The 16,458-nt window shown below is 46.0% G+C and overlaps 1 protein-coding gene across 3 annotated transcripts in view; it reads left to right on the top strand.

Moving 5' to 3' along the window:
- RAB26 (RAB26, member RAS oncogene family) overlaps positions 1-15,974 on the top strand; it is a 23,731-nt gene extending 7,757 nt beyond the window's left edge. The window contains exons 3-9 of one of the 3 annotated variants that reach the window (XM_027863055.1): positions 6,451-6,492; positions 6,635-6,701; positions 7,070-7,122; positions 11,455-11,520; positions 11,774-11,830; positions 12,663-12,739; positions 13,186-15,974. In XM_027863055.1, coding sequence (XP_027718856.1) covers positions 6,451-6,492; positions 6,635-6,701; positions 7,070-7,122; positions 11,455-11,520; positions 11,774-11,830; positions 12,663-12,739; positions 13,186-13,288 — 465 coding nt within the window. In that variant the 3' untranslated portion in view covers positions 13,289-15,974. Of the gene's footprint in view, positions 1-6,450; positions 6,493-6,634; positions 6,702-7,069; positions 7,123-11,454; positions 11,521-11,773; positions 11,831-12,642; positions 12,740-13,185 lie in introns of all 3 variants that reach the window. The other 2 variants (XM_027863057.1, XM_027863058.1) reach the window with 2 other exon arrangements.
- The last annotated feature ends 484 nt before the right edge of the window (positions 15,975-16,458 follow it).

Below are 16,458 nucleotides of genomic sequence, written 5' to 3'. Positions count from 1 at the left end.
CATATCCTTTAACAGCTTCTAATGTGATAAAGACTCGAGACCCTTCCCCCTCCTGATGCCTCTTCTATCCCTTAATTGCCAAACCTTAACCAGGTGGCAGGGTGTGTACATCCCCGGGTCTAGTCAAGCTTCAGGGGAAGGGGAAACCCAGACCTGGGCCTCGGAGGAGCTCCACAGTGGTTGGAAGATGAGACTTCCCCACAGGAAACAATTAGAGGAGAATTAAAGGGCAGACTCTAAGTGTCCTGAGACCTCAGAGGAGAAAGAGCTCCGAGGGACCTGGAGTACACAGGAAAAGATCCTTCAGCTGAGCTTTGAAGGAGGGTAGTGAGAACTTTGAGACCAGGTGTTGAGATCCATCAAACAGAGGTCAGGGCCCAGGGCAGAACAAGGTTGTCCAGGTGTCAGAAGCTGGCTAGGACTGGTTGGTTTTCAGCACTTTAGTTAGTTACTAAGTTCTATATTCTGTCTTCATTTGGGGGTTTCACCTTCCTCAGGAGTGGGCAGGGGCTTGCAGACTGTTGTTCAGTTGTTTCAGTCATGTCTGACTCTTTCTGACTCCATTTGGGGTTTTCTTGGCAGAGATACTGGAGTTGTTCGCCATTTCCTTCTCTAGCTCATTTTACAGATGAGGAAACTGAGGTGAACAGTGTTAAGTGACTTGCCTAGGGTTACACAGCTAGTAAGTATCTGAGGCCAGATTTGAACTTAGGAAGATGAGTCTTCCTGGCTCTAGGCCCAGCCCTCTGTGCACTATGGCACCACCTAGTTGCCCTGGCTTTCAGACAGAAGGTGCCCAATCAATGTCAGTTGAGTTAAGGGGCTATACTGAGCCATCTGTGTCCATTCAATCTCCTCTCAACTGGCCTTTTGATCAATATTGGTCAGGTTTATGAGGTAGCTGAAATAAGGGTCAGAGTTCAACTTGTTGTACCAGGATGGAACTTGTAATCTTGACCTATCATTAGTTGGGTCTATTATGTGTTCTAACTAGTGAGCTCACCAAGCATGGACACCTAATCCACTCGGGGCAAACTTCTCTCACATCCCAGGCCCACAACAGCCTCCTCTTTCATGTGTCTTAACCCACCTCATCCACTCCCCCTATATTCAATAGTCAGTCAATAAACATTTATTAAGCACTAAGTATCAGGGATTCAAAGAAATACAGAAAACAGTCCCTGTCCTCAAGTAGCTCATAACCTAATCTTTTTTTAAAATTAATTTTTAAATATTTTCTTTTCTCCCAATTACATGTAAAAACAATTTTTAACATTCATTTTCTACAATTTGGAGTTCAAAATCCTCTCCCTCCCTCCCCTTTCCCCTCTAAGATGGTGAGCAATCTGATGTAGATTATATGTGTGCAATCATGTAAAACTATTAGTCATTTCTCACAATCTAATCTTATTAATTAATTAAACAATAATAAGGAACTTTACTATGTACCAGGCACTGTGCTACAAAGATCAAACCTAAAACAGACCCTGCCCTTGAGGAACTTAGATTCTTCTGGGGAGTATAATATGTACACAGATAAGTAAATACAAAGTGATTTCAAGAGGGAGAGAGAGCTAATAGCTAGGAGAGTCAGGAGAGGCCTTGTATAGGACATAACACTTGAGCTGTGCTTTGAAGAAAGTTAGGGAAATGTTCAGTGTAAGGTGGAGATAAGGAGGGAATGCATTGTTGACATGGAGGCTGCTTGGATGGAAATGGAAGCTGGAGATGAAGCAGCGTGTGCGTGGAAGAGCCAGCAGGCTAGTTTGTCTAAAACAAAGAGCACCATGAAATAAGAGGGGAAAGGTGGTGAGAGTCTGACTGTGGAGAAGTTTAAATGCCAGGCTGAGGAATTTGGATGTTACCCTGGAGGCAGTAGGGAGCCAGTGATGATTTCTGAGTAGGGCAGTGGTGTGATCGGTCTGGTGTTTTAGAGATATTAGTTTGGCAGCTGTGTGTGCGACGGATGGGAGAGAGGAGAATAGTGGAGACAAGGAGAACAGTTATGAGTTTATCGCAATAGTCCATCAGCCTAAAGGTGGTAAGAGCCAGCTAGGGCATTTCCATTGGGAAGTCTAAAGCATGAGGTAGGGGGAGGAGGAAGCTGGCTGTTGTCAAGCTATGTGTAGGATACTCTGAGAAGAGAGCCTGGCTGGTGGGAATGATATGTATGGCTCTACAACTCCCCTGCTCCCTTAAATGCTCTTAAACGAACATCGATGAAGCACCTATGACGTGCCAGGCCTGTGCTAAGCACTTTACAGATATTATCTCATTTGATAGAAGGAGAATGCCCCAGAATTGTGGGCAGCTCTGGGGAAATCTGGAGGAGAATTGGGACAAATCAGAAGGTGAGGGCGAGGCTCAGCTGGTTCCTTGGAAGGGAGGAAGCCGCAATCAGGAGTTCTTTTAAATGGCAGTATATAACAGTATAAATTTTCATTTCTGTTAATTGACCCCCAGTTATCCAGGGACCAACGATGGATTATGGGATTGTCCAGTCTGGGTATCTGCTTCTCCTGTCCCTTACCCTGGTATATTAGCTTGGCAGCAGAGAAGGCCCAAGGCCCAGCATCCTTGTGTGTTTCTGGAGGTGGGAGTGGGAGTGGGTGGGGAAAGGGTGGCACTATATATACAGAGCCCTGCCTGACCACGTGTCAGCTGCTAGGTTATGTGGGAGGATGGGGTTCTTTTGTTAGAGATTGAGGTGCAGTACGACAGATCTGTGGAGGGGAAGGGTTAGAGACAGGCAAGCTAGCTGGGATGTTTAGGGAGCCTTCAGCTCAGACAAAAGTAGAAGTGATGGGGGTGCAGTATCTAAACGTTATCATTTCCAGAGCCCCAAAATGTGCCTCCCCCAATACAGGGAATGGTATCTGTATCTCTCAGTGTGCATGGGGTTTGTCTGTCATTAGCAAGTTAAAGTTCCCTTACAGTCTCTAAGCCCTTGGACGTCCCTACTCAATTAAGACCCACTGGCCTTTTCTCTATCCTTAGCAAGTTCTGCCCCGAGGGAAAATTGGAATAATATTAGTGCCTGAAGTTTCAATCAGTTCTTCACCCACTAATTACCCATAATGAAGTCTAATCAGTTAAATTATAATTGGGTTTGTAACTTTTGTTCCTACCTCTGACTCCATGACTTCTGAGGATGGATTTTAGAGGCAGGAGATGGACGAGATAACCAGGACCACCCCTTCTAAAGGAAGGGTAGGATTCATAGCTGGTCATTGACAATGCCTTCCCCCTCCCAATTCCAGATGCAGGCTATTCCAGGCCCTTTACCCTTCAATGTCCATAGTGATAGTGTCTGCAGTGATCACAGTGTTTTCAATATTCATAGGGACTTCAATGATCCCAGGACCCTTAATAGGCAAGATCTGTTGATGCTGCCTAACAGATTCCCATTCCCTGCCCCCCATACACATACCCCAGTTCCCTATGCCCTGGAAACCCATTCTCCCACGATGAGGCTAGTCAACACTCAATAAATGTTGATTGGGTTCAATTTTTAATTGACTTGAATGGATTAACAAAAGTTTTCTTCTGGTGATTATGTATGGCTTCAAATCATGAAATGCCACAATCTCTAAGCAATCAAAATTATCCATCAACCGAAGGGCAATGGAGATCTAGGTTGTGGGCAGAAATAGGGTTAGAGGATGTTTAACAGTATTTAGGCCAATTTTGGGGTAAGAAGTCTATAAAACATTGGTGTCAAACTCAAATAGAGATATATGCCTGCCCATATTGACTTAGAAAACCACAAATTAACATTATCTATGTTGTGTTGTATTTTTATTTTGTTAAATGTGTCTCCATTACATTTTGATCTGGTTTGGGGTTTTGATCTGGTTTGGGGTTTTGATCTGGTTTGACTCAGGATGAGCTGATCATGCTGCCAGAACTAGGGATAACAGATGGGGAACCCGTTGGTACCCCTTAATAATAAGATACTTCTATCTCCCCCCCCAATGCTGAGTGGACCTTTTGTGGGAGACTTATGGGGGGATGCAGCCTGGTTGCAATCTGTATGACTAGAGAGAATACCCACACTATGAGATCACAGATCCATTGAAGAAGAATGAAATAGCTACCATATGGATTATCTTAAGAGTGGCAAAATGTTAATAGTAGAAGGAACCTCAGAGGTTTCATTGCATGTACAGGCCCATGGGGGTAAGTGACTAGCTGAAGGTCACATTGTGAGTTAAGAGATGGAACAGGGATTAGAACTTAGATTTCTTAACTCATAGGGGAACAGGAAGGGAATAAGCATTTCTACAGTACCTACTATGTGTCAGGCACTGTGCTAAGTGCTTCACAAATATCTCATTTGATCATAAGTCTGGGATTCTTTCACTTCGCCACACACCTGTTAGGTTTTTTCTGTGTAATATAAATAACAATCTCCCATGGAACATCTGACCTGCGTGTGGCGTGAATATAAAATATTTCGATATCTGGGATCTGGACCATTCTGGCTTCAGAGAGACTGCGATTTCTATCATTTGTGGAGAGTTAGGAGTGGAGAGCTGTGGCTAAGCTGACAGTGGCCTTGGAAGAAGGGAGTGAGGGCTACATAGGCAAGACCTTTAGGCAGTGACTCACTCCTATGCTATTGGGTTAGAATCATATCTACCTATTACTTCAGATGTTTGTGGTAGAGAAGTAAAATGCTCTTTTAGGATTTTGGAATTCAAAAAAACAAAAAACAAACAAAAACACTTTCTCTGCTGGTTCCTAAGAGGAAGGTAACAGTCAGCTTACTCTTTGCCAGCTTAGCTCCCTCCCACCCAACACTAGTCACACAAAAGATAGTTTTTGATAGCAAGCAAACACATTTATGCAAGCAAATAGCAAACAGAAATCAGGGAAGTAATACAAATTAGAGGAGAGAATAGAATACACAAAAGTAAATGAGTTCTTCCACTCAAGAATGAGATAAAATCTCAGCTCAGTCAAGGACAGAATGAGCTCACTAGGGCAGTCTATTCTGAGCAGTCTGGGTGCAAGTGCTGGGTCTCAAGGGATATGTTGGGGGGCCAGACTCCTCATATGTGTGGCTTTGGGGGCTTCCACCATTCAAAAGTTCATGCAAGTCTTCCCACACTTACAGAGGCTTCTCGGTCAATCAGGAGTCATATATCTACAGCTATACAATATACGTGTCACGGAATTGTCCATCATGCAATTGCTTCACCCACCTGGGGGGTAAGGTGGTGTTACATCTAGAACCTGACTCTTAACACTACCCACCCTGTCCCAACCTTCCTCTCCTCATTAGATGAGATTTCCTCATTTACATTTAGCACTAATGATTCTGACTTCTCACCTCCTCATGAGATCCAAAGCTGAGGCAGGAATCAGTCAATTACCAAGTATCTGTGAAGCTCCCTGAGTGCCTAGTCCTGTGTTATAAGGAGAGGAAGAAAAAGAGGAGGAACTGACCCAGGCCCTGTCCTTGGGGAACCTGAAGATTGGGTAGGGAGAGGAGAAGAAAAGAGAGGAGAGGAAGTTTGAAGGGTGAAGTGAGAACACTAAATGCCCAGGTGTGTGGCTATGGGTCTTCAGAGACAGGGGAATCAGCGTGGGCCGATGAAGTCATGGAAGCTTCTCTAAAGAAGGTGAGACTTTTAGCCAGGCCTTGAAGGATGGGTAGAAAAGAGGGAAGGGAGGGGAGGAAGGGAAGGAGAAGAGAAGCAACTTAGTAGGCTTCTCTCCCAGCTCCTTCCCTGAGTGAGGTCTCAATTTAGACACCTTTGGGAAACAGGGCAAACGTGAGCTGGCATGAGTCTGAACAGGAGCCCATCTGTTGGATCCCTATATTTTCCCATCCCCCTATCCACTCTCTTTCCAAAGGAAAAGGGAGAGGAGCATTGGCATCAGAACTCTGGGCCTGATGGCTTTGGGAGTTTAGGATGAACCTTCTTCTACCTGACACTCTGAGGGGATCTTCCTTCCTGCCCGGAGGAAGCCTCCAGCCCTGTGAGACTAGAGAGAGAGCTGTAGGTGAAAGTGAAGACATGTGAGGCTGGCTTAAGACTCTTGTGTTCCCAGGCTGAGTTGGGTTGAGGAGTGCTCCCTGGAGGCAAGTGGGTAGATGAGACTGCAGGCTCCTTGTAGCGGGGGCCAGGAGTCAGGCTTGAGCAAGGTCAGGGAACCTGCTGCCTCGAGGCCACATGTGGCCCTCTAGATCCTCCAGTGCGGCCCTTGGACTGAGTCTAAGTTTTACAGAACAAATCCTTTTACTAAGGGGATTTGTCCTGTGAAGTTTGGATTCAGTCCAAGGGCCGCACGTGAGGACCCAGAGGGCCACATGTGGCCTCGAGGCTGTAGGTTCCTCCTAGGACCTCTTCAGATTGTGTTGGCTTTGCCTCTAGGCCTGAGCCCAGTAGCTCCCCCTGGGGGGCAGTGACAGGACTTTCTCCCTTTTTTCTAATCTTTCAGAATAAAGTCTTGAATGTGGATGGAGTGAAAGTGAAGCTGCAGGTGAGTAAACACAAAGAGATGGCTCCAGGGGTCAGTGGGAGCTGGGGCTGGGAGTGGGGCCGAGTGGAGACTCTTCAGTGTTTGTCGAGGGTTCGGGGAGGTGGGATCGTAGCTCTGGCTTGATGGCCTCTCTGGGTTTCAGATCTGGGACACTGCTGGGCAGGAGCGGTTCAGAAGTGTGACCCACGCCTATTACCGGGATGCCCATGGTGAGCTCTGGGCCCAGGGAGCCTCTGAGTCCATCCCCAGAGGACGGTCATGCCCAAGTAGGAGAGCAGAGTGAGAGGGCTGGTTTGGATACCCATACACAACTGTATACAGCGGCCCTTATTCTTACAAAGGATTGGGGGGGAGGAAGGAAGTGAGGAAAAGGACGGAGTGGGGTCCTGGGGCACCTGGGGAAAAGGGAAGGGTTGATACTGGGCTCCCACGTCTCAGTCCGTGAGCCCTGATGCCCTTGCTGTTGCTGAGGTATGTGAACAGGCTAGGATGAGGTAGGCGTCATGTGAGAGAGGTGTGATGGGGGACTGACTATGTGATGCTCACATGCCCTCCCTTCTCTTCTTTCTGTCCACAGCTCTCCTTCTGCTTTATGATGTCACTAACAGAGCATCCTTCGACAACATCCGAGTAAGTGATATAAGATGGTGTTATATATACACCAGAAGCTCCTACCCTAAGGCAGGGGGAGGGGCGACAGAACCTGTGAGTCCCTTCATCCTAATTGATATTAGTGTGGCTTGGGCCAAGGGCCAGGCCCGTGCTTGCAGAACTGGATGTCCCCTTCCCTTCCTACCCAGATGTGGCCAGCGCACAGCTCTGAGCAGAAGCTGTGATGGGGGTGGACTCTGCCCCCTTCCTTGCCACACCCAGGTGTCCCACCAAAGACTAGTCAAGCAAACAGTACTTCAGTGTTTGCCAGGAAAGCATATGAACATATGGAGGGTAGAGTCCTGGAAACCGGGACATTAGCAATAGGAAACAAACCTCCTAGGCAGCAGATGGACGATCGCCGATGGGGTCAGCCCTTGACTCCTCCTCTCAGGAGGCCCAGCACCAGGCTGAAACCCTCCAGACGGGCTGGGAATCCAACCTTGTTCCTCAACCCCTGTTCCCCACAGACTCCTCATTCTAAGTCCTGTGACTTCTTCTCCACCTGCTTCTATGTCCCCACCACCACATCCCACCTGTGGTGACCCTGCCTACCCACTGACGTCATGGCCCCCAGTCCCCATGCCTCCCTTTGCCCTCACGTTCTCTGTCTCTCTAACCCCCACACCAGGTCCTCTCTCACCCAAACCTCAGCCTAGGCCCGGTGAGCTTCTTCTAACCACCCTCTAGATGCTTTGGGGTGCTCACCCTACTTTGGCTGTCAGAGAGAGGGGAGATGTTAAACCCCCAATACCCTGCTCAGAAATCTCTCCCCTCATTCTCATACAGGGAGAGGAACTGGGCAGGCTCAAGACTGAGGAGCAGGTACTTAGACTCAGACAGAGTTGTCAATGGGAGGAGATAGGGTCAGATGACTTCCTTTCTGCTCGTGTTTCTAATCCCCGTCTCACTTGTGTAGGGATCTGATGAGAGGTGACAGGATGGGGACATAGAGGATCTGAGAAGGACAGGTTGCAGTGAGTCTGACAAGAAACTGGGGATGTGGTGGGTCTGATTGACCAGTCTGGAAGGGTCAGTTCCTGCCTTCCCATTTTAGGGAAAGCTGGAGAATGTCTTGAAGAGGCTTACCAGGAGGGTGAACATACTGGAAACCATGCCAGATATTGATTTCTTGGAGGAATTAGGGATGTTTCGATTAGGGGAGGGGGAGAAGAAGGGAGAGAGGACCTGCAACCATAGTTCCTGAGGGGCAGTCAGGTGAAAGAGAGACTGATTAGACTTGTTTTTACTTAGTCCCACAGGGTAGAATCAGGAATCATGAAGGGGTGGAAGATGCACAGGGGCAGGCAGATTTCAGTTCTATAAATTTACTAACCATCAGATCTGTTAGAAGTGACACTGGCCAGCTGCCTGCCTCAGGAAATAATGAGCTCTCTATCACTGGAAGTATTCAAAGAGAGGCTGGTGGGTAACTGGTCAGGGATGTTGTTGAGGGGATTCTTGTTCACAGAGGTTGGGCTAAATGACCTCTGAGGTCCCTTTAAATGGCCATCTGTGGGGAAAGAGGCTACTTCAGCATCTATCTTCTTCAGATGTGGATTGGGGAACAAATTCATTTCAACATTTATCAAGAGCCTAGTGTGTGCCCTGAGCGTGACATTAGGGACTTGGGGAAATAGAAACTTTTGGATGAGACGTGGAGCTTATTTTTATGCTAGTAAGAGGATAAAGAGACAGATAGAGCGCTTGATTTGGAGTCAGAGGACCTGTGTTCAAATTCAAGGGCTTGGCTACTTACTTCTTGTGTGTGAGACTTTGGACAAACCTCAGTTTCCTTAACTGTAAGATAAAGGACCACGACTGGATCAAGGATTCTTAACATTTTTTGTGTCCTGGACCTCTCCAGCAGTCTAACGAAGCCTACGGACCTCTTCTTGGGATATTTTTAAATGCATAAAATAAAATTTATAGGATTATAGAAGAAATCAATTATATTCAAATACTGTTATCTATACATATATCAACAATAATCATAATATATATAGATATATATAGATAAAAAAGTCAAGTTGATAGACCCCAGTTAAGATCCTCTGACTAGACAATCTGTAAGGTCTCTCGTAGGTCTATAATCCTATGAACCTATGATGTAACTAACTATACTATGATGGGATTTTGACCTGATCTATGATTTCAACTGCCCTGGGAGCTCCCAGTGAGAAGCTTCTCCTAGATAAGATCAGTGGTCTCTGAGGAATTTATAATCTTAGGGAGTTTTCTGGGGCACTGGATTTGCTGAGGATCACACATCTCAAGGTAAGACTTGAATCCAGATTTTCTAGCCTATTCTACTCTGCCTCTCAAGGAGAATCAAGGGGTTGACTAGATGTCCTCATTAATGCTCCTTCCAGTTTTAAAATCCTACATTTTATCGTAATAGAATTATAGGATGTCTTCTCTAACAGTATAAGCTTGTAAATAAGTAAGTTGAGCTGAGCCCTGAGCAGTCTGTGCAGACAGAGGTCTGCTGGTTTCCATGCTTGGCCCTGGGTGAGCTCTCTATCCTGTTCCCATGGTGGCGGTTGGGGGTAAGAGTAGGTAGCCCGGCCTGAGCCCAACCTACCCACCCAAGGCCTGCAGGATTAGTAGGACTTAGCCTTCTTTTCTGCCCTCCCTCTAGCTTATGGCAGAGAACTGATCTGAAGAAAGATGGAAGCCAGACCTGACTCACATTGGCCAGGGTGGGGAAGAGGAGGGGAGGGGCAGTGACATCTGGACACTTGGACAGGGTACATATTCCCTCCCCTCCCCAACTCCTTCACTGAGGAGCAGGGGACATGGTAGCTTTGTGCCAATGCCTCTTTACCTCCATCTAGTGGTGATTTCAAGTCTAGGCTTCTGCTTGTAACCCACAGTAAACATGTTAAGAGGTAAAATAATAATATCACAAACAATAATCATAATAGCTACCATTTATATAGCACTTACCATGTGCCAGGGACTGTGCTAAGTGCTTTACAATTATAATCTCACATGATCCTCACAACAACCAGGGGAGGTAGGTGCTATTATTATCCCCGTTTTTACAGATGAGGAATCTGAGGCAATCAGAGGTTACATGACTTGCCCAGGGTCACACAGCTAACTGTTTGAACATGGATTTGAACTCAGGTTTTCCTGACTCCAGGCCCTGTGCTCTAGCCACCAGACCATCTAGCTGTCCATAGAAGTCCTCCCTCTTAAGTCCCATTCCCCCTAAACCTTCCCAGAATTCCCACCTACTCCCTAACCCTCAGTTTCACCAGGGGCACCTGGTCATCCTTTGAGTTGGATATGTATCTCTCACCTCCTCAGGGCATAAATAAAGGGGTGGGGTGGGGGGGAGGGCACTGAAAGGATAATCACCTGTAGACTTACATATGCAGGGAATGTTGTGCGTGGAGGCTGGAAGCTGATGCCCCCTATCTTGGTCCCAGATGATAAAACTTACTTCCCTCCCCTTAAATGCTGATGCCTCAATAGAGCAGAAGAGTGTGATCAGAGGCCTGGGGAACTGGGTGTAGAGTCAGAGCATCTGGGTAGGCTTGAGTGCCAGCACAGTCACTAACTGGGAAAGTCATTTATCCTTCTGAGCCTCAGTTCTCTCATCTGTCAAATGGGGACAGTAGCTTTGGCATTGCCAATAGATACCACCACCACGGAGAGGTTGTGAGAACTGAATGAGACATCTCTAAAATGCCTTATAAATCATAAAAATGCTATATGAGGGTGTCCAAGCAAGCATTTATTAAGTATCTATTGTGTCCAGAACACTATGCTAAGCACTGAAGAAGATATTGAGGATTTTTTCTTTAATTTTTAAATTTGATTTTATTTTCTGTTCTGAATTCTCTCCCTCCTAGCCCAGCCCTCACCCCTCACCTCTCACCCCTCACCCACTGAGAAAGCAGGAAAAACAAAACTGTTATGGCCTTGGACTGCATGTGGAGAGAGAGTTTAGACACAATAGCTGCCCTCATGGGGCTTTCAGGCTAGTAGGAAGATATATCACAACACACAAAGGCATATTAGAGAAATACAAAATAAGGGCTATGAGTCTGAGGGAAGGTTGTTATAAGGGGTGGGGGAGATTAGGCACATAGTACATTGTGGGGGGAGTATCTCGGTTTGTGAGAGTACACACTTAACCATTTGCTGAATGGAAGATAAGAGGCAGTCTGGGGAAGTGGTTAGAGTTGACCAGGGAGCCACAGAGAACTGGCTCCAGGTCTAGGGTCCAGACTCTCAGGATATTGGGGGTGGGGGAGACAAGCAGGACATAAGTTTTCCTCCTTTCCTTTCCTCCTGTAGGCCTGGCTGACTGAGATCCATGAATATGCACAAAAAGATGTGGTGCTCATGCTGTTGGGAAACAAGGTAGGTTGTGATAGGGGCCTCTCAGCTTCACCTCACCCGTAGCAGAAGCAGAGTTGGGCTGTTGGGGGGCCCTGGCACTAACCTCCCTGATCATTAGACTCTTTAGTGACTATCTATTGGCTGGTGGTTGCCATTCAGACTCAGCTGAGCCAGACTCCCTGCATTGCCTCCTTGGTGGCTGGAAGGCTCCTCTTTCCCCCTCAAGAAGCCCAGAAGGCCTTACTATGCTCCCATTCTTTGCACCCCATCTTAGGTGGACTCTACCCAGGAGCGAGTGGTAAAAAGGGAAGATGGGGAGAAGCTGGCCAAGGTGAGTACACTAAGTGTGCATGTGTTTGATTAGGAGTGGAGAGATGGAAATAGATCAATTACTATAGGTACTCAAGAGCAGCAGTGAAGGCCCCAGATAGGGCCAAGAGCAGCTCTGGTTCATGTTCAGCCTTGTGATTTGGTGCTCTTTGGGAAGTGGGACTCATTGTCAGAAGCACATATACAAGCACCTAGTGGGCTGCTGGCCAGACTCTAATTGCAGTGACCTATCTTGATCCCAGATGATAAAACTTACTTCCCTCATATAAAAGAGGTGAGGGCTATGGCTATGGAATGTTGATGCACTGTGTGTTGGTAGGTTTTTACTTGTCTTTCTTTGTTACAGGTGGACTTTATCCAGGGTTGAGGTGGATATGTAGGGAAATAATAGCAGTATAAAAAAGCAAAAGGCACTAATGAAACCTTTTTTAAAAATGAGACCCTTGAAGCCTGCTATAATAGCCCTATGATTGTAGCCAAGCCCACTGGCTTTGGAGTCCAAAGGTCCCTTTTCTCTTGCCTCAGCTAAGGCCAAGGAGGGAATTAAGAGATGAAAGAAGCAAGCTCTTTAGACCCTTGCTGCAGGATTGTAACATAAGAACTGGGTAGGGAGATCGCTGGTCAGCACATTCCCCTCCCCCAAACTAGGCCAACAGAACTTCCTGGGACAGCAACTCAACACCCCTGGGGAAGGCAGATGTTGGGGGTGAGGAATGACCTTGGAGACCCCTGGGCTTTTGGTGGTGAACCTTCCCCTACCCTAAAGATGCAGGAGGGCCTGCCAGATGCTCTGCTCCCTTACCTTCCCTCCAGCTGGCAAGCATGTTTTACAGGAGTATGGGGTGCCCTTCATGGAAACCAGTGCGAAGACAGGCCTGAATGTGGATTTGGCCTTTAAGGCCATTGCAAAGTAAGTCCCCCTTTTTTCCTTCCCCTCTCTATTTTTCAAGATCTTCTGGGATTGGGTAGTTGTTTTTGACTTGGACATGTGCATGGGAATGTGTTTGTGGGGGCATGCACCAGTTTTTATGTGGTTTGCCATCAAAGGCTCCCTGTCCTTGGTAGCCTGGACCCACTGCTCATTCATTCAGATAGGTTTTCAAGCTTTAGCCCCCTGCAGGGCACGGAGGAAGTTTGGGGCGACCCCTCCTCCCCATGGCCCACTGCCCAGCTGGACTTTCTCCATACACACATCATTTGCAAAATTTTGGGAGAAGGGTCAACACTACCACCCGCATACCTGCCAAGTATCTTATATAGCTTTCTAGCTTGATCTCCTGTTCTCAAGCAAACTGGTACGTGAGTCCGAAAATGAATAACCAGGAACATTCTAGCTGGCTCCATCTCTCCTTGCAGGGAGCTGAAGCACAGGTCCATGAAGCTGCCAAGTGAACCCAAATTCAAGCTGCATGACTATGTGAAGAGAGAAGTCCGAGGCTCAGGCTGCTGCCGCCCCTGACCTGGAGCTCCCAGAGCCTGCTAGCCCTGCCTAGGGACTGTGCTCCAGTGCTTGTGAGCCACCTTTCTTGTGGACAGTATGTGCATGTCTGTTGTGTGTCACTCTTTGTAAAGGTGAAAGAAGGGAGGTGCAGAGAAAAGGACAGCAAACTGGGTGGGAGGAACAATTCTCCTCGGGAGAAGATAACAGTGATGGGAGTTTACTTTGAACCAGCAAGGTTCCAGACCTGCCTGGAAGCATGGTGCTGGGACAGCCAGCTCCATAAGGTTCAGTAACTTCTTTTTGGCTGGTCAGGACACTCATTCCCTGGCTCTGTAAAGTTATGATGGCAAGGGTACTGAACCTCATCAGCCCTGGATATTCAACATGGCATGTTCCCTTCACAAAGCATCTCACTTGCCAAGTTTTGCCAAAGCTGTTTACAGACAGTAAGAAAAAAGGGTCAGACCCTTAAAAAGGACATGCCTTTGTCCTTGTCTGGCTGCTCACTGTAGGTGACCTGCCTCTCCAGTAAGAAAATGCAAATTTTATCGTAACTTCAACCAATCTGTTGGTTTTCCCACATGCTAACTCACTGGGCTTTCCACATGCAGAAAACCAACCTGACAAATCATTTGTATAGTGACAGGGGCTCTGGCTCCATGTTTTTGCTCCTTTCTCTTCCTCAATACCCTTAAATGTATGGTTCATATCCTCTTGGTTTATTTCTCAAGGTTTCTTTGGAGATCCCTCCTTTACATAAAGCTATTTTTTGCCCAAATCTAGAATATAGAGAAAAGTTGTGGTTTCCCCAAATTTCAGTTGGAAAGGGCAATCACAGAAGAGTCTTAAGAGTTGTGCTCTCATTAAGATACCAGAAAACAAAAAGCTACAGATGGACTTCAGATATATCTACTCCATAACTATTCCAAAAAGGCAGGGTTACATTTCAGCACTACCAGGGTACCCAGGATTAAAATTCAAGTGGAACCTCCAAGAAAGCTGGTCACCCATAAGGAAGGCCTTTAGCATTTCGATGTTACCAATCAAATGATAAGGACTATAGAAACTATTCCAAGGACTACTTTGTAACCTGCCCAGGGTGGAGAAAGAAAGGTAATAATTCCTCTCCTCTCATCAAAGTAAACTGGGCTTACTTCTGTCCCAAGAGTAATTGGGAAGCATTGCAGTGTTATTTCCCTTCTTCCCTCCCTTCAACAGGTCAGTTTGGAGCCCTACTCTGCTGACCAAATGGGACTCTAGCTTTTTATTTAGAAGGCCTGTTAGTCTCTTGGACCTGAATCCTTTGGACCACTAGATTGTGAGCTCATTGAGGGCAGTGACCATCTTTTGCCTTTTTGTATCCCCAGTGCTTAACACAGTGCCTGGCACATCATAGGCACTTAAAAAACAATTATTAACCAACAAAAACGTGGGCTGTCCTGGATTCTACTGGCAGGCTGAAAGCTGGAACAGAAAGGTAGAAGTCCAGTCTGAGCATGCCAGCCTCCAGTCTTGCTTTCTAAGAGCATAAAGGCACACAAGGTTTGCATTCATCCTCTTCATTCCTTGGAGGGTGATAAAACTTTAAAAATAATTCTAAAACCAGGTATAGTTTATGAAGATAACTCACATGGTAATACTTTAAGGTCTTTTCCTATTACAAATCGGGAAATAGCATCTTTTTTTGTAGTCTTCTCATATAGGATAAGGTCATGAATAGTGACCATAAAACTAATCCCTAACAAAATCTACAGCTTTTTACAGTCTCCAAGTGCATTCCTGTCATCCTAGTCAAACCTCAATAACCTTGAAGTAGGCAGGGTTGCCCATTTTATGGGTGATAAAAGATTGCTATTTACCCAAAATGGTTACACAGCTGGCCCTTAAACCAAGCCTCCCAATTCCTCTTAACATAAAACCTCTTTCAACTAGCCTCTGCCACAAAGCTATTTTTCCCCTTAACAAATATCCCCTCCTTCAGAGTGCACTCCAGTTGAAATAAGCTGAAAAAACAAAATCCCATTTCCATGGACTTAAACCATGTATCATTTCAAACCACTGGTGGGGCTTGGAAATGAATGATACCAGGAAGGCCCTCATACACCAGCGAACTCCATGTGTGGAGACAGAATAGAATATTTTACAGGTAATTATGAAACAATTCTATAATTTACCAAGTCTTATTTGGCATACTGGCTGAAAATGTGGGCTCTGATCAGCAAGTTTCAGGTGCTCACCAAAAAGGGTCCAGAACAGTAAGGGTAACAAGGTCTTGAATTATTTAATCAATTTGTCATCTTGATGGTAGCAGTATAACTACTGAATTCCACACAGGAGCTTTAAAAGTATATAAAATACAGTGTTCCCAATCAGGAAAGTAGATTTAAAGAGTGATGAAGCAAACCAAGCTTCTGTCTTGTATCCAATGAGGTTCATAGATTCTGTAGCCCTGAATTCAGTGGTCATACTGTATTATGTCTGATGATAGCTTTTTATATCATGAAGTGCTGCTGAAACAAGACTCAGTTACTCTGACCTTGTACAAACATCTTCCGTATTGGCCCTTCTGTTCATGGCTGTTATGTTCCACGATGCTGTCAATAAAGTTTGTTGGTTTTTAAAAAAAGCAATGTTGTGTTTTGTGCTTGGCTCTTGTCACTGGAAGGAATCTGAAAAATTACCCAACCATGTCAAACCGAGATAATTCCTGGTACTAGAGTGGGACTCTACCAAGGTCACACTTTCAGCCCAGGGCAGGCAGTAAGAGGGAGATATCCATTCCAAACCTAGCTCGTACACTGCTGTGCCTTCTGCTTGCCAGCAATCTAACTGGCAGCTTCCCAAAAAACAATTCCGAAAAGGGGATGACCATAAACTTGGCTCCGTTTGTTGTTTCAGGTTGGCACTCAATTTGGGAAGATTTGAAGGGCCCAACTCATAAGGGACTGCTGTTTTTAAAAAACAAAACAAAACAAAAACCACTACCTATTTCTAGGACTATCCAGGAAATAAAGATATCAAAAGAAAGGCATTAATGTGTTTAAAAGAAAAAAAATACTGAATTGGGGGCAGCTAGGTGGTGCAGTGCTTAGAGCACCAGCCCTGGATTCAGGAGGACCTGAGTTCAAATCCGGCCTCAGACACATAACACTTACTACCTGTGTGACCTTGGGCAAGTCACTTAACCA

This window comes from Vombatus ursinus, unplaced genomic scaffold (assembly GCF_900497805.2).
Source record: "Vombatus ursinus unplaced genomic scaffold, bare-nosed wombat genome assembly UNPS02014770.1, whole genome shotgun sequence".
Lineage (NCBI taxonomy): Eukaryota > Metazoa > Chordata > Mammalia > Diprotodontia > Vombatidae > Vombatus > Vombatus ursinus.
Note: the sequence above shows the minus strand (reverse complement) of the source record. Positions and strands in the feature narration are given on the sequence as shown.